Source organism: Alosa sapidissima, chromosome 17 (genome assembly GCF_018492685.1).
Source record: "Alosa sapidissima isolate fAloSap1 chromosome 17, fAloSap1.pri, whole genome shotgun sequence".
NCBI classification, from domain to species: Eukaryota; Metazoa; Chordata; class Actinopteri; order Clupeiformes; family Clupeidae; genus Alosa; species Alosa sapidissima.
The window spans coordinates 13,334,484-13,354,490 of record NC_055973.1 but is presented as its reverse complement, the minus strand read 5'-3'; the positions used below and the strand labels follow the sequence as shown (position 1 = coordinate 13,354,490).

Sequence of the window (20,007 nt, the reverse complement as noted above, 5' to 3'; positions counted from 1 at the left end):
ACACCAATGACACACAGTATCCAGGCCTCTATCATCTTGATCAAGAGTATTAAGTAGGCCTATGCCGTAATTTCCGAACTATTAGCCACGGTTTATACATTGATTTTACAAAAAAATTTCAGCTATGAGGTTAATACACGGGGGCAGTTAATATGGTATTAATATGTTTTTGTTTTTTTTATTTGCATAAAACACTGTCCTGCGGTTTATACACAATGAAGCTTATACACAGGAAATTACTGTATTATGTTTTAGGTTTAAGTTGTTGTTTTATATACTCAGGAAGGTAGATCAGGGTACTTTCTCGAAACACACATACTGGTGTCACCTTGTTCCCATAAACTGATATACACACATGGATACACATAATTCATGCACACTTTTAACCAAAACCAATTTTCATTTTATTTGTTTGTTCTGTCTGTGTCTTGGGGTATTTCCATTTTATTTGTTTTTCTGTCTGTGTCTTGGCGTATTTCCATTTTATTGGTTTGTTCTGTCTGTGTGAAGCACATTGAATGATGATCATGTATGATAACGTGCTATACAAATAACTTTGACTTTGACTTTGACACATAGATGCAGAGTTAGTTAAGATCTTCCTAGTAAACAAGAGCTGCTGGGTTCCCAGTGGTGTTTGTGGGTGTGGTGGAACAGTTGTAGCATTGGCGTCTGACAATCAGTCGATTCCTGAACCCACCGTTGGGAGTCCGTGTTTGGAAAAATACTTACCAGTTCCCTTACACACATGCATATGTAGTGAGGCTATACAGACTGACAAGGATTGAGTGTGAATCCTACACTCACCCATTTGGTCCTGAATAAAGTCCTTGAATCACAGTACTAACAGAATGAGAAAGGGAGAGACATGTAGTCTCATCAGAGAGTAGAGTAGGCTGTTGAAGGAGTGTTTGGAACTGCAAGCTCATACAAATGATTATCATCCTACTGCCTAAACATTAAACAAGGGCACTTTTAATCATCTCTGCAATTTAGTTTGACCATGGGATTAGCATTTTTATGGAATACAAAATGTATAGGCCTACTCTTCCCTATCAGAAGTACCCGTCCTTTGGGTCTGTTTGAAGTGAACAGACACTGGTAAAATAATGAGTTGGCACGCCAGCTTACGTTTTGTGCTCCCAAAACAATATTGAACAACTGCTCAAGGTTTGTTGAGCCTAGCTTGAAATTAGCCTTGGACATTATGCCAGAACAAGCACTTGAATTATGGGAGATAATGATGGTTGTAACACAGAGGTAAAAAGTGTTTGATTGACAGGTTGATATCCCTTTAGGCGTTGTCAAGTGGCCGCAGAGAGTGACCGTAAGAGGCTGCTGAGACGGTGTCTGAATGATTGGCAGCTTTGGTGTCGAATGGAGAGAGAGCGACGGGAGCTTCTTCAGCAACAGGAGGAAACCAAACGAAAAATGGCTGCCCTGATTTCTGCTGCCGTCTCAGGGAAGTTAGGGTCTGAGCATGCCTCTGTTCAGCCAGTCACAGACCTACCTGAGAAATCTAGCCAATCAGAACCCATAGATACAAAGGTAAGCCTTACCTAACAAACAGGCTGTCTTCATTTCCTTTCCAAGTATCCACTGTCTTTCTTTCTCGCTGTCTTCCTTCTCCTCCTCATCTCTGCCTGTTGCTGTCTCTCTCTTTTCTCCCTCCTCCTCCTCATCTCTTTGTCTCTGTCTTTCTCTCATTCCCAGGGACAGAAACAGAGTATCATTTTACAGCAACATTTGTAATGTACTGTCCTCCCTGAATACTGAGTCATGAGTGTGTGTGTGTGTGTGTGTGTGTGTGTGTGTGTGTGTGTGTGTGTGTGTGTGTGTGTGTGTGTGTGAGAGAGTGTGTGTGTGTGTGAGTGAGTCTTTAAAGGGAGGGTGGGGGCGGTTTTAACAACAGTGATGGTTTATGAATGAAACATGAGGTGAGGTGTTCAGCGAAGTCACCCAGCCCAAGCCAGCCAATAAAGCACACAATTGAAAGCATTTGGTCTCCCATATTAATCTTCGAGCGCCTCGCACTGTGCACACAATACGCCAGCGAGAGCCAGCACTGGCCACCTTGGATAATCAGTCATGTTTCTGTCAAGGAAGTTTATCAACAGAAGTGTGGAAACTTTGTTCCTTTGGTAAATAATTAAATGAGATAAAAGTTTCAGTATTTCCTGGGCAGGCTGGCACTGAAATGGAACAAGCAAGGGAGGCAGGAGAGGATTTTCAGAGTAGCATTCTGAGTGAGATTGTTTGTATGTAAATGTAAAAAAAAATGAATAGAGGCAGAGGGCCAAGTAGAGTTGGTGAGGGTGGTGGGGGGGAAATGCCAGGAGAAAGCGTCTTCGCCTGAGGTACATCTGTGTGCCGTGCCAGAAATGATCTGGGAAGTGTCATCACACCCGGCCCACCCAGGCACTAAGGGGGGTCTGACGCGCAGTCATGCACGGCCATCTCCGATTTGATGCCCTTCTTATCTCCCAGCAGGCTGCCATCCCTGCATCGCAATGCCCTGGCACCGCGTCCGCCTCCCCTCTAATTGCCACGGACGTTGCCCGGGGCGATGCCCGTGGAGATGCCTGTGGCGGTGGTGGTGGCTCCCTTCCGAAGCAGGCTTGGCAGGTCACCCGCGGGCACGGCGCCCTGAGTGTGGCCGAGCTGCAGCAGCTGGCCAGGAGGAAGGGCCTCCAGGAAGGACAGCTCGCCGATGCCCCCCGACGTCCTGGAGTGGAGCTGCGCGGCGGGAGGTTCGAGCACCGGCACGCCACGCAGCAGCAGGTGATCACCGAGCAGCGGAGGCTCCTGAGGGAGCAGCAGGAAGTGATCGCTCGGCTGCAGGAGACGCGGAGCATGACCGAGCTGCGCCAGCGCGCCACCGACGCGCAGACTCGGGCCGCTGCACAGACCCCAGCGGGGCCAAGGCTGCCAATCACACAGCTTAATGACTTCCAGCAGCCACCCAAAAACCTCAAGGGCCCCAGTGAGCCAATCACAGAGAAGAGAGAGCCAGATGATGCTAGGTGAGCACCTGTTGAGTGTTGACCTTTACTAATGGTCCTTTGCTTGAAACTGGAAGTGTTGTTTACGTTTATGTTTTAATGGGAAGTTCTGTGACAACAATTTAGTATTCTTTTAGCTGTGTGTGTGCAGTGACTGTGTGACAGACGGTTGCTCTAATATTCATTGGTTTTACTTCCAGGCCCCAAGGCATCTCAGGGAAAACCAATATGAGCAACATGGCCCTGAGAAACCCACAGAGGAAATCCACAGCCCTGCACCCTACTGTGCAAGGTCAGACACACACACACACACACACACACACACACACACACACACACACACACACTGTACAAACACATCCACTATAGTGATGCCAGGGCTTTGGCCTGATATGTCAGCGATGATGCAAGAGAAAGAAAAATTAATTTCAAGGCTCCAACAGCCTTGAAACGCTTTGACAGGAACCATGGGAAAGTTTTTTCCCCCTTTACCACTCTTCGTACATTTTGCTGAAGTGCTACGTGGGAGGAATGCAAGAAGAAGCGCAAAGTATCGTCATCATGTGAGCACATAAAATGCACGCACGCGCTTTCCCATTCTTTTTTTTTTTTTCGCTCTCAGCTCTACTGCAACCTGCATCATGTCTCTTTGGAGCCAAGCATCACATCTGGAGAGAAGGGTATTATTGCAGAAGACTATTGTTGCAGTAACTTTAAATTACTTACGTATCTCTTTATCTCAGTCTCACTCGGTCTTCTCACTCTTCCTCTCTCTCGCTCTTTCTTTCTTTCTTTCTCTCTGAGGTCCACAGACTTATAAACTTGACGCACACAGTAGACCAGTGGTCCCCAAACTACGGCCCACGGGCCGGATACGGCCCGCCACCTCATTTTGGGTGGCCCCCCAAAACATATCTGTGGTATATCGCATCTGGCCCGCACAAGAGTATGACATCGCCAAACTGTAACCTCCGTAATTTCCCCCATTCATTCTTTATGGCGAGTCTTACCAGTACACGTGTAATACTCTTTTTGTCCACTGGTGGTTGTTTTGGCGCTGTTTCGCGTTTACCATTGAAAACGGAATGAAATGTAGGCTTACAAACAATGTAAAGAGGCCTATGCTGACTAACCTGGCAATAGCCAGATGAATTTCGCTCCGCCTAGCTCCACTCATCCATCTGGAACCGATCCATTGAAGTGTTGCTTCAGAAGGCTGGGCCTAATCAAAAAATGCTTGCATATGATTGAATAAGCCACTTGTCCGTCATCTATTGACGTGCTACTTCAACCACTCACATCGAAGCCAACCCGTGACGCTAATAACAGACTCACAGTCGCTTCTACGCTATGTCACATCTATGAAACTCCCGCCCTGCGTCCTGATTGGCTAAACCATAAAGTTGGTTGGAGAAATCACTCTCAATGGAAGAGGTCCCAGATGGATGTGAGTGAAGCTAGGCGGAGCTAAGCGGAACGACATTCATCTGGCTAGGGTCAGGTTATATGCTGACTGCATCAGTGCTCAAAGTATTCTAAAAGTTTATCAATTAATTGTTAATAACTAACTAACTTCTATTCAAGTCATATTTCTGGGACTTCCTGGGATAATTATTTCTATTTTTTATTCACTTGTTCAAATGTTCATCCAAATTCACACTTCACAAAGTTCTCATCAGGTGAGTGAAAGTTAGAATGGTGGTCATTTCAGATGTTTTTGCCAGCACTTCATAAAACGTGGTTATTAAATTATTTGTAGGATATTGCTTGTTCACAACTTGAGCTGTGTATGCATGGCATGATAATATAAACACTGTGTATGCATGGCATGGCAATATAAACACAGTTAACAATGGTATTGAATTGCAGTAGCCTATGATTAAATGTTGTTCACAGCACTAAGCTATTTAAGGTTACTAATATACTCCGAGTCTCTGGCCCTCTCTTAGAGCCAGGCATAGTGAGCTGGCCCTCGGAAGAAAAAGTTTGGGGACCACTGCTGTAATGCAACTACATCCACTCTGTTTATCTGACGGGTCTCTGACCTCTCTCTCTCTCTCTCTCTGCAGCACACGCATTTTCAAATTTACACACAGGCACTGGGCCATGGCCAATCAGAGGGGAGGTCCCGCCCTTCACTATCTGTGATTTGTTTAAAGCACGATATTGACCAAATATGTGTCTGTTATTGAACCAAAGGTAGAGTTTCAATGCGGACACTTTCCTCTCTCGAATAGCTATGCGACCAAATTGGTCGCACTCTGTAGCCCTGGAATGAAAGGAGTGAAGCACTGGAATTTGATTGCGGTCGAGAAACAAATTGCAGGAGAAACACATACAAACAGACATAGTGGATATTCTATAAAATATTCTTATGCTGGTGATAAAACTGTAAATGAAACTGTAGGTTTTACATGCATGAATTAACATATATTAGTGTTACTGTGTGGTTCCTCTTATGTGTGGTTCCTTGGTGTATGATTGTGACAGTATAGTGTATGATTGTGACATTCACACTGTTTGATTTATTTCTTGTTCATGTGCCCAACTACAGAAAGAAAACATATTGCTCTTATAACTCGGTTTTACTGCATCCTAAAATGGGTCAACTATGCGTGTCAGCTACACAGGGCTGGCACCTCATCTTGGAGGAATCAAACAAAAACACTTGTTATCCATTTGTTTGTGACAGTTCGATTTTTTTATTTGTTAAGGTTGTTTTCGAGGGTGAAGTCTATGGAACATTTGACCAGTAGGCCTACCATTGATCTAATGAAAGTACTTACCTTAAAGGGTAAAGGCTGGTAATTAAATCTGTATTCCTGGGAACATGTGAGATTTACATCGATATCTAATGCTGCTCTCTGAACCCTCCTGACCATGCTCCCTCTTGCTCTCAAACATGTTGAATTAATTGTAGCACAACAGTTGTGTTGCTTTAAAAGCATGATGTGTTGAATTAAAAAAACAGCTAGCTGGATTAAAAGACAATATGTGTGGAGACAAAAGAGCAGGCATATGTGAACAGCAAAATACTTATATCTACATATTTTGATCCTGCGTGAATTTGAGAACAGAGGTAGAAAGTGTTCAGATGGTAATTGCTCTCATGTATCCCTCTCTCTCTCCCTCTTTTAATAATCCTACAGCGATGGAGGAGAGAGCTCGACAGCGCGCTGAACGCAGGAAAGAGGTGGAGGAGAGGAAGAGACAGATAGAGGAGGAGAGACTTGTGAGTACTGTAGTCTGTGTGTGTGTCATATTCTAACTTCAATTGATGTCTGTGGGTAAGAGAGGCCCAATTAACCTGACCCTAGCCAGATGAATTTCGCTCCGCCTAGCTCCACTCATCCATCTGGAACCGATCCATTGAAGTGTTGCTTCAGAAGGCTGGGCCTAATCAAAAAATGCTTGCATATGATTGAATAAGCCACTTGTCCGTCATCTATTGACGTGCTACTTCAACCACTCACATCGAAGCCAACCCGTGACGCTAATAACAGTCTCACAGTCGCTTCTACACCATGTCACATCTATGAAACTCCCGCCCTGCGTCCTGATTGGCTGTACCATAAAATCGGGTGCAGAAATCACTCTCAATGGAAGAGGTCCCAGATGGATGTGAGTGAAGCTAGGCGGAGCTAAGCGGAACGAAATTCATCTGGCTAGGGTCAGGGTCAGGCGCATTTTTTGCAAGGACGTAATTTAAACATACCCTTACCTTACTTAAATAAAAAAAATGCAGTTAATCCTTTAATGAACATTAATCATTTACTATTCATCTCAAGGTATGTTCAAATGTTCACATTTATAGGCTGTTGATGCTGTCTTATACAGTTCTGTGAGGATTTTAATTAAAACATAGCCTTACCTTTACTTGAATAAAAAATGCATTTAAGATGAAAAGGTTCAAAGGTTCACAATTATCTAACTTGGTGAATTTAGTCCTCTGGGCTACTGACTGTGTGTGTGTGTGTGTGTGTGTGTGTGTGTGTGTGTGTGTGTGTGTGTGTGTGTGTGTGTGTGTGTGTTTCCTCAGGCCCAGCTGAAAGCAGCAGAGGAGGAGAGACAGAGGGTGGATGAGGAGGAGAAGCGCATCGCCGCAGAGAAGAAAAGAGAGGAGCGGAGGAAGGAGCGGGAGGTGTGTGTGTGTGTGTGTGTGTGTCTGTGTGTGTGTGTGTGTGTGTGTGTGTGTGTGTGTGTGTGTGTCTGTGTGTGTGTGTGTGTGTGTGTGTGTGTGTGTCTGTGTGTGTGTGTGTGTGTGTGTGTGTGTGTGTGTGTGCTTGTGTGTGTGTGTGTGTGTGTGTGTGTGTGTCTGTGTGTGTGTGTGTGTGTGTGTCTGTGTGTGTGTGTGTGTGTGTGTGCGTGTGTGTCTGTGTGTGTGTGTGTGTGTGTGTGTGTGTGTGTGTGTGTGTGTGTGTGTGTGTGTGTGTGTGTGTGTAATTTCAGCCTACACAGTGAGATGTTAGGATTTGGACATTGTCTGTTCATGTTGACTTCTGTTTAGGATGACATCCTGGGAACAGTTGAGGTCGATGTCATTCTTTTTCTCAACGTAGGTATAGGCTGCATTATATAGGCTGCATTATGTTTGTGTTTGTAACATAGATTGTTATTGGAACATGCACTAATACGTTTCGAAAATGTCAGGTGTATATTCTTCCCAAGGAGAAGAAAATCTGAGTTGAAAGCCAGGTATGGAATAAAAAGTGCTTGTATGGTAAGTGGCACTGTAGGGTGAATGTGTGGGTGTTTGTGTGGGTGTGTGGTCGGAATGGCAATATACTGTTGTGCAGTGGTTCTGGTCTCCACACTGTGGGCCGCAGCACACCGGTGTGTTGTGAAGGCTGCACAGGTGTGCCGTAGAAAAAGTCCATATTGAGCTTTTATTATCATTGATAATAGTTAACAATCAGACAAACAGACTGTGGCTATTAAAATATTTCATGCCATTAGTTCAATACATCATCATCATCATCATCATCCTTATTTTCACTTTCCATCTAGGTACCGTTTTTATTGGTCAAGGAAAGTTGCACCTGCATGCAACTGACAGCCAATAACGGGTCAAACACTGTAGAACAACATAGCTGCATTCAGACATGGGCAGTATTTCAATTATATGTATGTAAAATACGTATATTTAATTACTTTAGCGTATTTTGTAATTTGTATTTTGCAGGATTGGAAAAACTCAAATGTAGTTTGTAACAAAATACTTTGAGGGATTGTATTTGAGTATTTCAACTACTTAAATACTTACTGTAAATAAGCCAAAATGTCATCACTCAATTAAATATACTAACCGCTATAACCATGACAATAGGCAATGCTTATCATAAAGCCAAAGGTCAGAATCTCTGTGAATCTGGTTTTAAGAATAGGCTGGGTGCCTGGAGATATCCTTTGGGCAATTCCCTATATTCAACTGTAAAGTTGACCTAAACATGTCATTACCTTTTTAGGAGAAAAGCATGAAATGTTTACCCATTTTCCATTTTTCTTGCTGTGGTATGCCACATTGTGACCAACTTAAAAGTGTTAGATCCAACTTTCTTCTATTGCGATCCCCTCTGAACATGTGTAAAGTTGAAAAAAATGAAAAGAAAAGTCAATTTGACCCCATAACGTTGAGTACCTAATAGCTGATGTTCATTCTTACTGTAGGACAGTATTAAAACTTGGATTTGACATGAGGATCTATGTAAGGAGTAACATCATCATGAACTTTACCCATGCTGAATAGAAAAAATATATTACAGCAGTGAGCAACAGACAGACAGTAAAATACAATCAATACTTGAGCTAAAGTCATGGGTTCACGTATAGCCTGCCAACATTAATGGCATGTGTCAAAATAAAAAAAAAATAGTTTTAAATAGTTTAATAGACTCGATTTTTCGATGACGTGGGGGTAATAAACGACAATTAACATGTTATTTTGTCACTTTTGTATGTTTAATATCATGGTGGTGTGCCATGAGATTTTCTCTCAGGAAATAGTGTGCCATGAAAGTTTGGTGAACACTGCTGTAGTGCATGGGAAAATGTCTTGAAATGAATTGCATTGCTGTTTTTATTTGTTTCCTTATTTATCTGTAAGTACCCAATATGTGTTATGTGTGTGTGTGTATGTGTGTGTTCAGAGGGAACTGGAAAAACAGAGGAAACAGGAAAAGGAACAGAAGCTGCTGCACCAGGCCAAGGAGCACTACCAAAGGAGCCTGCTGCTCCGGCAAGGCCTAGCGCCATGGAAACGCCTTATGGAGCAGTGCCATGCCAACACGCAGGTGAGCAGTCAGACAAGCCAGACGGCCGCCCCACAGTCACGACACCCAACACCGGCGCCACCTGATCACCAGCCTACAGTCAGAACCAAGACATAAGACTCACAAGTGAACGATCCCATCTGCATACGATATAGACACAGACACACCCATGCTGGGTTACAGATGTATACCTCCATTTTTCATTGATACAGATCTTGCTCTCTCTCTCTGTCTTTAACACAGTCATAAACAGACTTAAATCCTCTTATTGATATGTTACAGTAACATGTTTAATATCTAAGTCCTTATAAAGGCTATTTGACCTAAGTGTGACCCATATCTATGTACATGCACCTGGTCTAGAAAGTTCACGGAAATATTATGCAAGCAACTGAACATATGAAGATCTTATTTGTAAAGTAAACCCACACACACCCACACACACACATTAGTAAGTGACACCGGAAGGCCAGCTGTTCCTTGTCACATGAAGACATTCTCATTTCCTGTGCTCAGATTATGTGTACGGTGTACTGTAGCTTTAGCACCTGCTTGACCACCTGTTATTTAGAAGGCTTGCACCGAACTGACATCTGATAATCACAATGAGGGAGGGAGGGAGGGAGAGAGAGAGAGAGAGAGAGAGAGCGAGAGAGCGCGAGAGAGAGCGCGAGAGCTCAAGTGGCAAGAAGGTTAGGGAGAGCAAGAAAGAGAGGATGACAAGGAAGTGAGAGAGTGGTAGAATGAAGGCCAGTAAGAGCGCGAGGGAAAACAAAGAGATGAGAGTGAGAGAAAGGGTAATGAGGAACAGAGGAGAGAAAGAGAGAGAGTGACAGAGAGAGAATAAGTGAAAGGGTAATGACACAGCAAGTGATAAAATAGAGGGAGAGTGTGTGAGTGTGGTATGTATGTGTGTGTATGTATGTGTGTGTTTGTTTGTTTGTGTGTATGAGAAGGTGGGGGTTGTATGTGAATTGAAGAGTGTGTTCTCGATGGAGAGTGTGTGTGATATGAGTATGTCTTACACCTGCTCTGTATCCCCCCCCCCAGCTGGCTACCGTCCATCATGGCCACTGGGCCCTCAGACGCTGCTTCCTGCTTTGGCACAGTGCCAACCAACAGCGCCAGGCTAACCGAGAGGCCTGTGCCGCCCACCTCCACCGAAATATACTCCTACGGAGGAGCCTCGCAAGCTGGAAGCGGGTATGCACATGCACACAAACACACACACACACACACACACACACACACACAGAGATGTGTATATATTAGAAAAAACACACTGACACACACACACAAGCTCCTAAATGTTCAAACACATGGACACACTCATTCACACACTCGAACACACAAACACTTGTAGCAGCAATCACACCATAATCTCATTTTGGAGAGGAAGGCTGTGGAGTTGCAATGAGGAGTCTGATTTGTACCCCCTGTGTGTGTGTGTGTGTGTGTGTGTGTGTGTGTGCTTGTGCGTGTGTGCATGTGCACGCGCTCAGCTGAAGGACTACCGCTCATTCCTGGAAGCGCGGGCTCAGAGGTTCTGCCGTGAACGGGTCCTGCGTCGAGTCTTCATGGCGCTCCTGGATTACGTGACGGATGAACGACTAGCGGCGTGGGACCGCGAGCAGCTGGCACAAGAGCACAACACCAGGTAAGACTCACCTGAGTGCAGGTGATGCGGAGCAGTGGTGAAGGTGGGCTGTGGTGGCATGGTGTCCTACTGTCTCGCTTTTGTGTGCTATGTTCACGCTATCTTCAAGCAAGTTTTTAAAAAAACTTTTTTAAAAACTTTTTAAAATCACAATTTTCATTTCTCCTCCTTGTCCATGTGTGTCTTTCTCCCATCTGCTGCTTCTCTTTCTTTTTTTTCCCTTTCTCCCTTCTATTCTTTTCCTCCCCTGTATCCCTCCATTCTCTCTCCTCTCCTCTCTTTCTATCCCACTTTTCCCCCTCTCTCTCTCTCTCTCTCTCTCAGGCGGGTGGTGCGTAGTTGTTTCCTCAACTGGCGGCGTCTGCCAGAGCTCCAGAGAGAGGAGAAGGAGAGGGAGGTCCGTAGGGAGCAGCTCCGACGCAAGGTAGCTGAAATCCTGCCTGACTTCCGAACGTCCTCCAGGGATTCTATCAGGAGCTCAGTCCTACCTCCCCTCTGAGTCACTGACACACTTTCAGGGGCACACACATTGACGTGAACAGACAAACCCTCACAAACACACTTGCACAGACCTACCATTCCAAGCTCTCAGCCTGAAGCAGGTCGTGTATAGATTCTTACTTGTGCCACGCACATCAACACACTTACATACATGCATGCCTGTGAGAAAATACATATGGCTGCATGCAAGAAGATGCAGATTCTTGGACCTGGACATTCACACAATCACTCAATCACTCGCTCACTCACTCTCTCTACACACCACAGACACATTCATGTACAAAATGCAAACTTCTAGTCTCAAAATTGGACCAAGGTGGAAGTTAAAAGAAAACATCACACAATCACATAGTGGTCCACTATTTGTCTCTGAACATATATTTTATTTCATTTCTTTCCTCAAGTTTACCAATTGTTTATTTTCTTCCATGTGTTATCTTAGGGACATACATTATGTTATTCTTATTAGAACTAAGCTGTTTCAGATACTGCAATTATGCAGGATTGTAATTACAACTCAATCAGGAAGCCAAGTTGTGTCTGAAGTGAGTTTGATTGGTCTGTGCTTTCATGTATGCTTCTGTGATGAAGCCTTCTACACACCTTCTCAAACACAGATGGTACAAATTATCCTAATGACGCCCCCTGAAAGTGTTTCATCTATTTAAAGAGGTGCCTTACACTTTGCGTCTTCAGAGGGGAATGTGAGACAGGCAGGCAGGTGGAAGCGTTCGAAACCACATCTGCTTCATCACCTGTAAATATTCATGAGTCTAAAAAGTCATTTCTAGTGACATATTCACCAAAAAAAAAAAGTGTTGGCTTGTGAAGCAGCTGCCTTTAGAACAGACCTGGACGGATGATGTTGGACCTGGATCCATGCAACATCTGGGAAGGAATCACCGGGGGTGTTAACTAATGATGTTTTTTACACAGTCAGGGAGGAGCCAATAGGGGTGATTGAACTCACTTTCGCGTTCTAGAAGATTGATTCAGAGTTCTGGCAATAAGCAAAGATTTCTATTGATGAACTAGTGAACTGTCTGGTTGACTTTGAGAAGGCCATAATTACATCACTCTCTGGAGGGCTCAGAAGGTCAATGGATCAACAGTCAAAGAAAGAAATGAGGCTTTGGACAAAGATAAGCTGCAGAGAAATAAATAAATGGAAAAGGCAAGACACACTGAAATGCTTCTGAAGGTGTGGTGCTGATGTCACTGTTAGCTGTGTTTTACCACATATCCCCAATACCCACCCCATAAACCTTTTCCTCACACACTCAAGGACTGTGTGTACCTGTACCTGCACTGAGGAGAAGACATGGCACAACAGTGCCCCCAACTGGAGGTTTAGGGAACTGAGCCAAAGAGCTGGAGTGGCTGCTTCCTCCAATGCAGTTCCACCACGTTCAGGCTTCCAAGGGAAACCAACACAGCAAATCACAACTGTTTGACGCAGGTATGTCAGTGCTCAGAATATCAAAAACGGAGAAGAGTCAGAAACCAGAGTTTGGTAGGCTGCCTGCCAGTTGTTCAACACTGAGGGTGAAGGCTACATAGTCCTACACTAATTCTGTGAAGGCGGGTGGCGATCGTTCGGAGGGGTCGTTGTTGTCGGCCATAGTCAGGAATTCTGCCCAGTTGTGGCGGAAACCCTGCGAATAGACGCCGGTGTCGATGATGAGGCCCCAGAGGAGAGTGCGGCCGGTCTTGTCCCGCAGGGCGAGCCGCGCCTCGCGCTCCGTCACGTTGTAGCTGACGTTGATGAGCTGGAGGACCAGGAGGTGGAGCATGCCGCCCGTCACGATGCTGCTATACCAGGCACAGGTGAAACAGAGGGCCGAGCTGTACAAAACACACACCTGCGATTATGCTATGTCTACACACACACACAGGCAATATATGGAATATGGAGTGACAGTGGTTGAGGAGCACCTATCTGAAATGAAATATGTGTAACTGAAGGGGAAATCAAACAAATCTCACAACCTGAATTGACACTATGCGCTCTCACACCTCACACCTCACACACTATTCTCTCTCGCTCCGTCTCTCACACTCACTCACACACATACACACATGCAAAATCTGCTTTACCATGCACAGGTGAGAGAAGTGCTGAGCTGTGCTAGGTGCACTCCAACGCCACAAGCAGCCATCAAAACAACAAATGAAAGTGCTGAACCACACAAAACACCACTTTAACATTCAGACACAGATGCTAGCTCAAAAACCACGGGTGGGACACAGCACTAAACCACACACACGACTAATACCAAAGCAGCTTTACCAGACACAGGTGAGAAAGCACTGAGGTGTGCAAAAGTCTAATCCATGTTCAGCCCCCTACAATCCCTCACAAACACATAGACCATCATATGACTATAAAACACAAATACAGTCTCTTACAAACATACAGGCAGAAAGCATCAACAGTCCCTCACAAACATACTGTATAGACCTTCATTCGAGTACAAAACACAAACAGTCCCTCACAAACATACAGACCTTCATTCAAGTGCAAAACACAAACAGTCCCCTACAAACATATTATACCTTATAAGTAAATTGCACAAATACTAGCCCATACAAACATATAGACCTTGATTCAAGCAGAAAGCACAAACAGTACCTCACAAACATACAGACCTTCATACAAGTAAGAAGCACGAATACTGGCCCATACAAATGTATAGACCTTCATACGTGTAGAAATATTGACCAGTCCCTCATAAACACACAGACCCACATATGAGTAGAAAGCAAATATATATATAAATATATATATAAATAGCCTACTATTCAAATATCATACAGTCACAAACAAACATGGCAGGAGAAAGAGGTTCTAGATGAATGACACAGTTACATGAACATTCATAGTCATACTGCACAGACATGGGCAAGCACAAACACTGATTCATACACTGGAGTAGTTACACCTGTGATGACATGAGACTTAACGCTACCATCTCACCTCCCGGGGCGTGCTGTAGACAAACACATTCACACCTGAAATGTAATATCCTCCTACATCGTCTCTATTTCTCACATTCCTTCTCTCTCTCTCTCTCTCTCACACACACACACACACACTGATGACATTCATTTACAAACTAAAACATACTACACTGCAAAAACTCATTAACTAAATCTGGGCCAATTATGTCGCTGAGTGTGTATTCCTAGCACCTATGGGAGTGATTATGGTGGGTGGTGGGGGGGCTAGCCCAAGCTCCAATTTTAGACATTTAATGCCCACCTGTATAAATTGTGCTTAGTGTGCCCCAGATAAATGAATGAGTAATAAAGCACCATTAAATGGCTGTTAGAGATTTGAGATCTGAATAATTAATAAATAATAGGGTCATCTGTGCTGAATAATTGAATAATGTTATTTCTGAGAGGGATGAGATCACACAGACACAGCTCTTGTAGCACAAGGAAGAGTGTGCAGTGGTATGAACACTTACCCACACAGTGTCCATGTTTGTTGGTTTAACGCATGGTCAAACCATCCAGGACATGTAAGTAAGTGTGTATCTAAGATCATGTTTGAGTGTGTGCGAGAGTGTGTCCATGAGTGAGTGAAGTGTGTGTGTGTGTGTGTGAATGTACTGTATGTATGTGTGAGTGTGTGTGTCTGTACGTGAGTTGAGAATGAGCATGTGAGAGTGTGTGTGTGTGTTAATTGTGGCTACAAACCTGTACAGTGTATGTAGGTACTGTATGTGTGTGAGAGTGAGTGTGTCTGTATGTGAGTTAAGAGTGTGTGTGTGTGCGCGTGTCAGTTGTGGCTACACACCTGTACTGGCTGTAGACTCCAGGGCAGTAGAGCAGGGCGATTAGCACATTCTGGCGGGGGCACACGGTGCGCAGCACCAGGCTGATCCCGTACAGGGAGGTTAACAGGAACAGGAGGAGCGTCATCAGGAAGCTGCGATGATTGGCCCGCCCCACGCAGCTGTTAATCCTGCCATGGCATTGACCCACATGACACGACAGGACACGACACACAGACAAGAGACTGGCCTTGAGCCCTAGATCATCTCTCTCCATCACACACACACACACACTGAAACGCACGCCATCAGTAACTCTTACACACTCGAACTTCTTTTCACTCACACATTCAATCTCTATCTCCCACTTAGCCATGGGCTCAAATTCTCTCTCTTGAGCATGCCATCTGTACCTCTCTCTGTTCTTTCAGTCACTTATCCCCACATATCCTCTTAATCTCTGACCCCCCCCCCCCCCCCACACACACACACACACACACACACAAACACTTTCTTTTTCACACACTCTTCGCACAAATCTCGTATGCACTTGTTCACCCGCTCCAACCCCTAGCTCACTTACACCATACATCCATGGAAAATGGGACAGAGACTGACAAAAAGCCTGAAACTGTATATCCCTGGGGCATACATTAAATGCACCATATGTAACACTCTCCATTCACAGTCATGCATGCGTCTGAAGAGCTGAAATGTCCGCCACGTTTAACTACAGAGATGTTAACAGCTGAGGAAAATGTCATGTTATGTTAGGTTATGTTAGAGAGGTGTGCTACATTATGAACAAAAACATATGGTCAACCACCGAAGTAGAAAGGGTGAGCAGGGTTTTTTAAGCCAAAGATGTTGCCATGAGGTTGTGGCAGTGTGGCAGATGAATTGAGAAGAAAAGACAGAGACCCTGCTGGACAGACAGAGGAGCGTTTTAATGGCAGAAACCCACCAGACACAATGGTGATCCAAGCGCTGGATGCAGGCACTGCAGATGCGACAGTGTCCAGCCCGCGGGGGGCGCACTGTCCTGCACCAGGGGCACCAGCTCTTCTTCTTACTGCCCATTTGCCCCGATGGGACCTCCTCCACTGCCCCGTCACTGGTTTTGTGCTCCAGCACCGCCGTCCCCCGATTGGCTATGACCACCTGGTGCCTGGTTCCGTTCAGGTGGGAGGAGTCCTTATCAGGAAGTGGACTGTGATAGGTGACGGTGCTGTGGGTTTCAGACAGGCGGGGCTTGACATAGCCCGGGCCCCTCTTGGTGTGGACAAGGGAGACGAGAGTCAGAATCACACCCATCGTCACTGTGGCCAGCTGAGTGGACGTGACGTCGCCGCTGGGGACTATCTCTGTGATGAAGAGGTAGTACATGTAGCCCAGAGAGAAGAGCGCCAGACTCAGGAAGAACAGCGTGCGGCCCTTCTTGCGGTGAGTGAAGTAGTAGTACCACAGCACCAGCCCAGGAAGTGCTGTCAGGACTACAACTCCCAGAAGGATGTGCAAAGCTGCAATGCGCAGCAGGACAGGAAGCAACACAAGGGGCGGGAGCAGGGACAAGTCGACGCGCTTCGCCCCCTGAATCCACGGCACCCGTAGTCGGTCAGACACAGAGTCTACCACTCGAGACAAAGAGTCTGGCTTTTGAGCCTCCCGTTTCAGCCACCTGAGAAACAGAGATACAGTGAGGGCATGACAGACAGACGAACATATATGCCCCCATGTTGACTATACAAACCCCCAAACAAGTTAAATTCAACATTAACAAAAAACGTCAATCATGCAATGAACAAACTGATTTTAGTTGTACACTTTCATGTTCCAAGAGTAAAAAATGTGTCTTTTAAAATGTAAAAACTTCATATGAAGACAAGAGCAGCCCCCAAAAGAACAAGAACACTTGATCGAGGGTTGCAATCAGCCATATATTTACGTTCAAAAGAAAATCATGTATGTCAGCAAAACTACCATATTGTCATTTCTACACTTATGCCACATGCTGTTGGATGTGTATTTGTATGGATTCCATGAAGTACTTCATGCCATGTTGATCTCTTGAATGTCAAAAATGTTACTTGTTTCAGGATGAACATTGAACATCATGACTTTAACATTATACAGCACTAAACTGTCAGTTGACAAGTGCCTTTGAGTACTGCAAATGTGGACACTAGTACATGTGCCGCCTAGAGTCACTGCCTATGAAATTGCTGGCGGCATATGGGCTACCAGACCAACAGCACAGTGTGTTAGTTTGCCCAGTTCCTGCATCCAAATGCCACATGAAAGTGGATAGTCAGTGTCACTTTGAGCACATGATGTATGCTGCTTCCGTCTGGCACCCTCCCTCATATCGATGACCTTTCCCTTTTTATAGCAGACATGGCAGCCTTCACAGATGACCCACACCCATCCCTAACTAACTGACCCAACCCTGCCCAACCCAACCCCCACTTCAAGGTAGCCAATTTTAAAACAGGGCTGTGTTTTATCAAAGCCTTATTGTGCAACAGGTAGTTGTAAGAGACGGAGAGTGCTCAACTTGATTGGGCTACCAGTAATTTAACAATGGTCGTTGCACAGCAACACTTTCAGGAAATGCACCCCTGATTGGCCAGATGCTGCTGTGCTAGGCCCTTGTGCCGTGTCCTCTCTCCTTACCTATCACACGCATCGTCCAGGTCCTCGCAGTCGCAGCAACACGCCGCCACATGGTTCCGGCCTCCCTTTCTGTCCACATACTCACAGCAGCACAAGGGGTCATCAGGCTCCGGCGGCTTATGGACCCCCCTCTTCATGATGCCCACTGTGTTGGCCAATAATTGGTATCTTGGCTCAAAGAGAGGTCACATAACACACCTGTGGGTGGGCAGAGGCTGGTGAGAGTTGGCATTGGCTCTGGGTAGAGACCTGCTAAGCCATGTGGTGAGCTGGATGCCATTCATGCCATCCTAAATGTCATGGATGCATTATCACTTGCCTCACTGATCACATCATCAGTTGCATTTACACAATCCATTTTTAGCCAGGGTATGCTATGCATGTATGTCAAACTAACATTTCATATTGTGCCACGTTATTATCCATTTAGGTAGGCCTACACAGTGGTTTACTGATTGCAACTTCTGCAACTTTCCCCATTAGGTGTAGAGAGCGCACGGACAGTGATCAATAAGGCTGAGTGGACCTATGAGCAGGGAGAGTTTAAAGACGTGAGGGGAGGTAAAAGCCAACAGCTGGTCAATACGTGCACGGAAGGCTTTTCCTGTACACTCATGTATTTCTGATGGAGCGTTAACTGTGTTGTAACGACATCTTCTGTGATATTCTGCTTCTCCTTACATATTCACTGCGACACTGAATATTCTGTTTGCCCAATAACAACAATTTCAACACACACATAAATCTTTCTTTATCATAACGCAACACTCAACCGAGTGGTACTTATGTCGTGTCAGACAGCAGAGCTGCTCTGCTTGTCCTCTGGGAGAGCAAGGTCAATGGTCTACTTCCAATTCGTTATAGGCCATTATGTGACCATTTATTTCAGGCTACAAGGTGTAGACTAGTTGCTGTGCGAGACGCGTGGAGAAAGCGAGACGGCTGTCACTTGGTCATTTGAGCTGGTGTGCCAGCTCAGCATCGCTTTATATGCAGAATGTGAGGATTTGAAATGTGGCACAGCACAAAATCAAGCAGAAGATGAAAACGTTCGGTATTCAAGAAGGTTGCTTGTGACTTCCACGTCACTCAGTCGTAGCCTACACAGCATCGCCAAGACCTTGACAGAATGTGTAAGTCTGCAACGGTCTAGCCAACCGCGGTTATCACCTCCCCTACCACCAGAGCATAGCCTACACGTCGTCTATCTCGTAGCCTAATGTAATTATTTAAAGATGCTACAAAACAAAATCGTGGTTTGACATGGCCAAAGTCGGCAAATTAAAATGCGCTCGGAAACGGTGGCGACATGCCGATCCTAAAATCCTATTCAGCGAAACATGCTGTTTGAGTTGCCAGTTGAAACAACAGGTTAATTATGGTTAATTATGACTGAAGTTTCATTTGAACTATATGAATTATGAAAGTTGAGCCAGACATGTCCACCAGAAGGAATAGCCTACCCATTCCCTTGTATCAAAGTCGCACTCATTCCGGATGTTTCTGTGGAGCACTGGCAGTAAATCAACCATGTTTAGAACAGTGGTGAAAGTTGATACTAAGTATTCGATAGCTTGAAACCGTAGGCTATCATTTCACATGAAGCTTAACACTGTCCTAAACTCGGCGTGAACAATATTTAGTCTAATTTCTAAGATTTACCATTTTATGTTTACGTCAGACACTTCCTCGTTGCTTACAGGAAAGTCAACTCGTAGGCTATCAAAAGGAAGGCTAATGAATCTGAGATGTTATTCGCATTTAAAACATATTATGATACAGTGCAATTAATGAAATCATATGGCATAGCCTACCTGCACATCAGTAACTGTGTGGATTTTCCATTCAAACCCGACACATTAGTTTAACTGTGGTTCCGCCTGACGGTTGTCACTCATCTAGTTTCATTTCTGTCCATTTCAGCTTTTCGTCCGGCTAATGCAAACGCAGTGGTCATATCCAGATGACGCCACTACGAAGATAGCCCTCGATGATGTTGATGGCCAAGTTGAAAGTTTAAAAGTGCGAGAGCGGCGGTCGTCAAATAGGCTATTTCTGACACGCCTGCCTGTTCTGTTTACGAAGTGAAGAGCCTAGGCTCTTCCCTATATCCTGACGTCAAT

The 20,007-nt window shown here is 45.0% G+C and overlaps 3 protein-coding genes across 6 annotated transcripts in view; 1 reads left to right on the top strand and 2 right to left on the bottom strand.

Annotated features, from left to right (window-relative positions):
• qtrt2 (queuine tRNA-ribosyltransferase accessory subunit 2) overlaps nt 1–1,626 on the bottom strand; it is a 27,926-nt gene extending 26,300 nt beyond the window's left edge. The window contains exon 1 of the mRNA XM_042067152.1: nt 1,560–1,626. The gene's annotated coding sequence lies outside the window, so the exon portion shown is untranslated. The remainder of the gene's footprint in view (nt 1–1,559) is intronic.
• The window catches only part of ccdc191 (coiled-coil domain containing 191), a 15,895-nt gene extending 3,933 nt beyond the window's left edge, over nt 1–11,962 (top strand). For 3 of the 4 annotated variants that reach the window (XM_042067148.1, XM_042067151.1, XM_042067150.1), the window contains 9 exons: nt 1,299–1,548; nt 2,488–3,023; nt 3,203–3,294; nt 6,152–6,234; nt 7,042–7,143; nt 9,149–9,292; nt 10,322–10,474; nt 10,774–10,928; nt 11,253–11,962. In XM_042067148.1, coding sequence (XP_041923082.1) covers nt 1,299–1,548; nt 2,488–3,023; nt 3,203–3,294; nt 6,152–6,234; nt 7,042–7,143; nt 9,149–9,292; nt 10,322–10,474; nt 10,774–10,928; nt 11,253–11,427 — 1,690 coding nt within the window. In that variant the 3' untranslated portion in view covers nt 11,428–11,962. The remainder of the gene's footprint in view (nt 1–1,298; nt 1,549–2,487; nt 3,024–3,202; nt 3,295–6,151; nt 6,235–7,041; nt 7,144–9,148; nt 9,293–10,321; nt 10,475–10,773; nt 10,929–11,252) is intronic. The other variant, XM_042067149.1, reaches the window with a different exon arrangement.
• zdhhc23b (zinc finger DHHC-type palmitoyltransferase 23b) lies at nt 11,779–20,007 on the bottom strand. Its single transcript, XM_042067155.1, has 5 exons — nt 19,699–20,007; nt 17,885–18,082; nt 16,176–16,889; nt 15,235–15,402; nt 11,779–13,274 (listed from the first exon to the last, which is right to left on the bottom strand). The coding sequence occupies exons 2-5, from the start codon at nt 18,019–18,021 to the stop codon at nt 12,992–12,994; spliced, it is 1,302 nt and encodes a 433-aa protein (XP_041923089.1). The 5' UTR covers nt 18,022–18,082; nt 19,699–20,007; the 3' UTR covers nt 11,779–12,991.

Coding starts and splice junctions, on each gene's coding strand:
- zdhhc23b (XM_042067155.1), bottom strand. CDS start 18,021: ATGAAGAGGGGGGTCCATAAGCCGCCGGAGCCTGATGACCCCTTGTGC. Junction 15,403..16,175: donor TTGGATCACCATTGTGTCTG/GTGGGTTTCTGC, acceptor ATGCCATGGCAG/GATTAACAGCTGCGTGGGGC. Junction 13,275..15,234: donor GGAGTCTACAGCCAGTACAG/GTGTGTAGCCAC, acceptor TGTTTTGTACAG/CTCGGCCCTCTGTTTCACCT.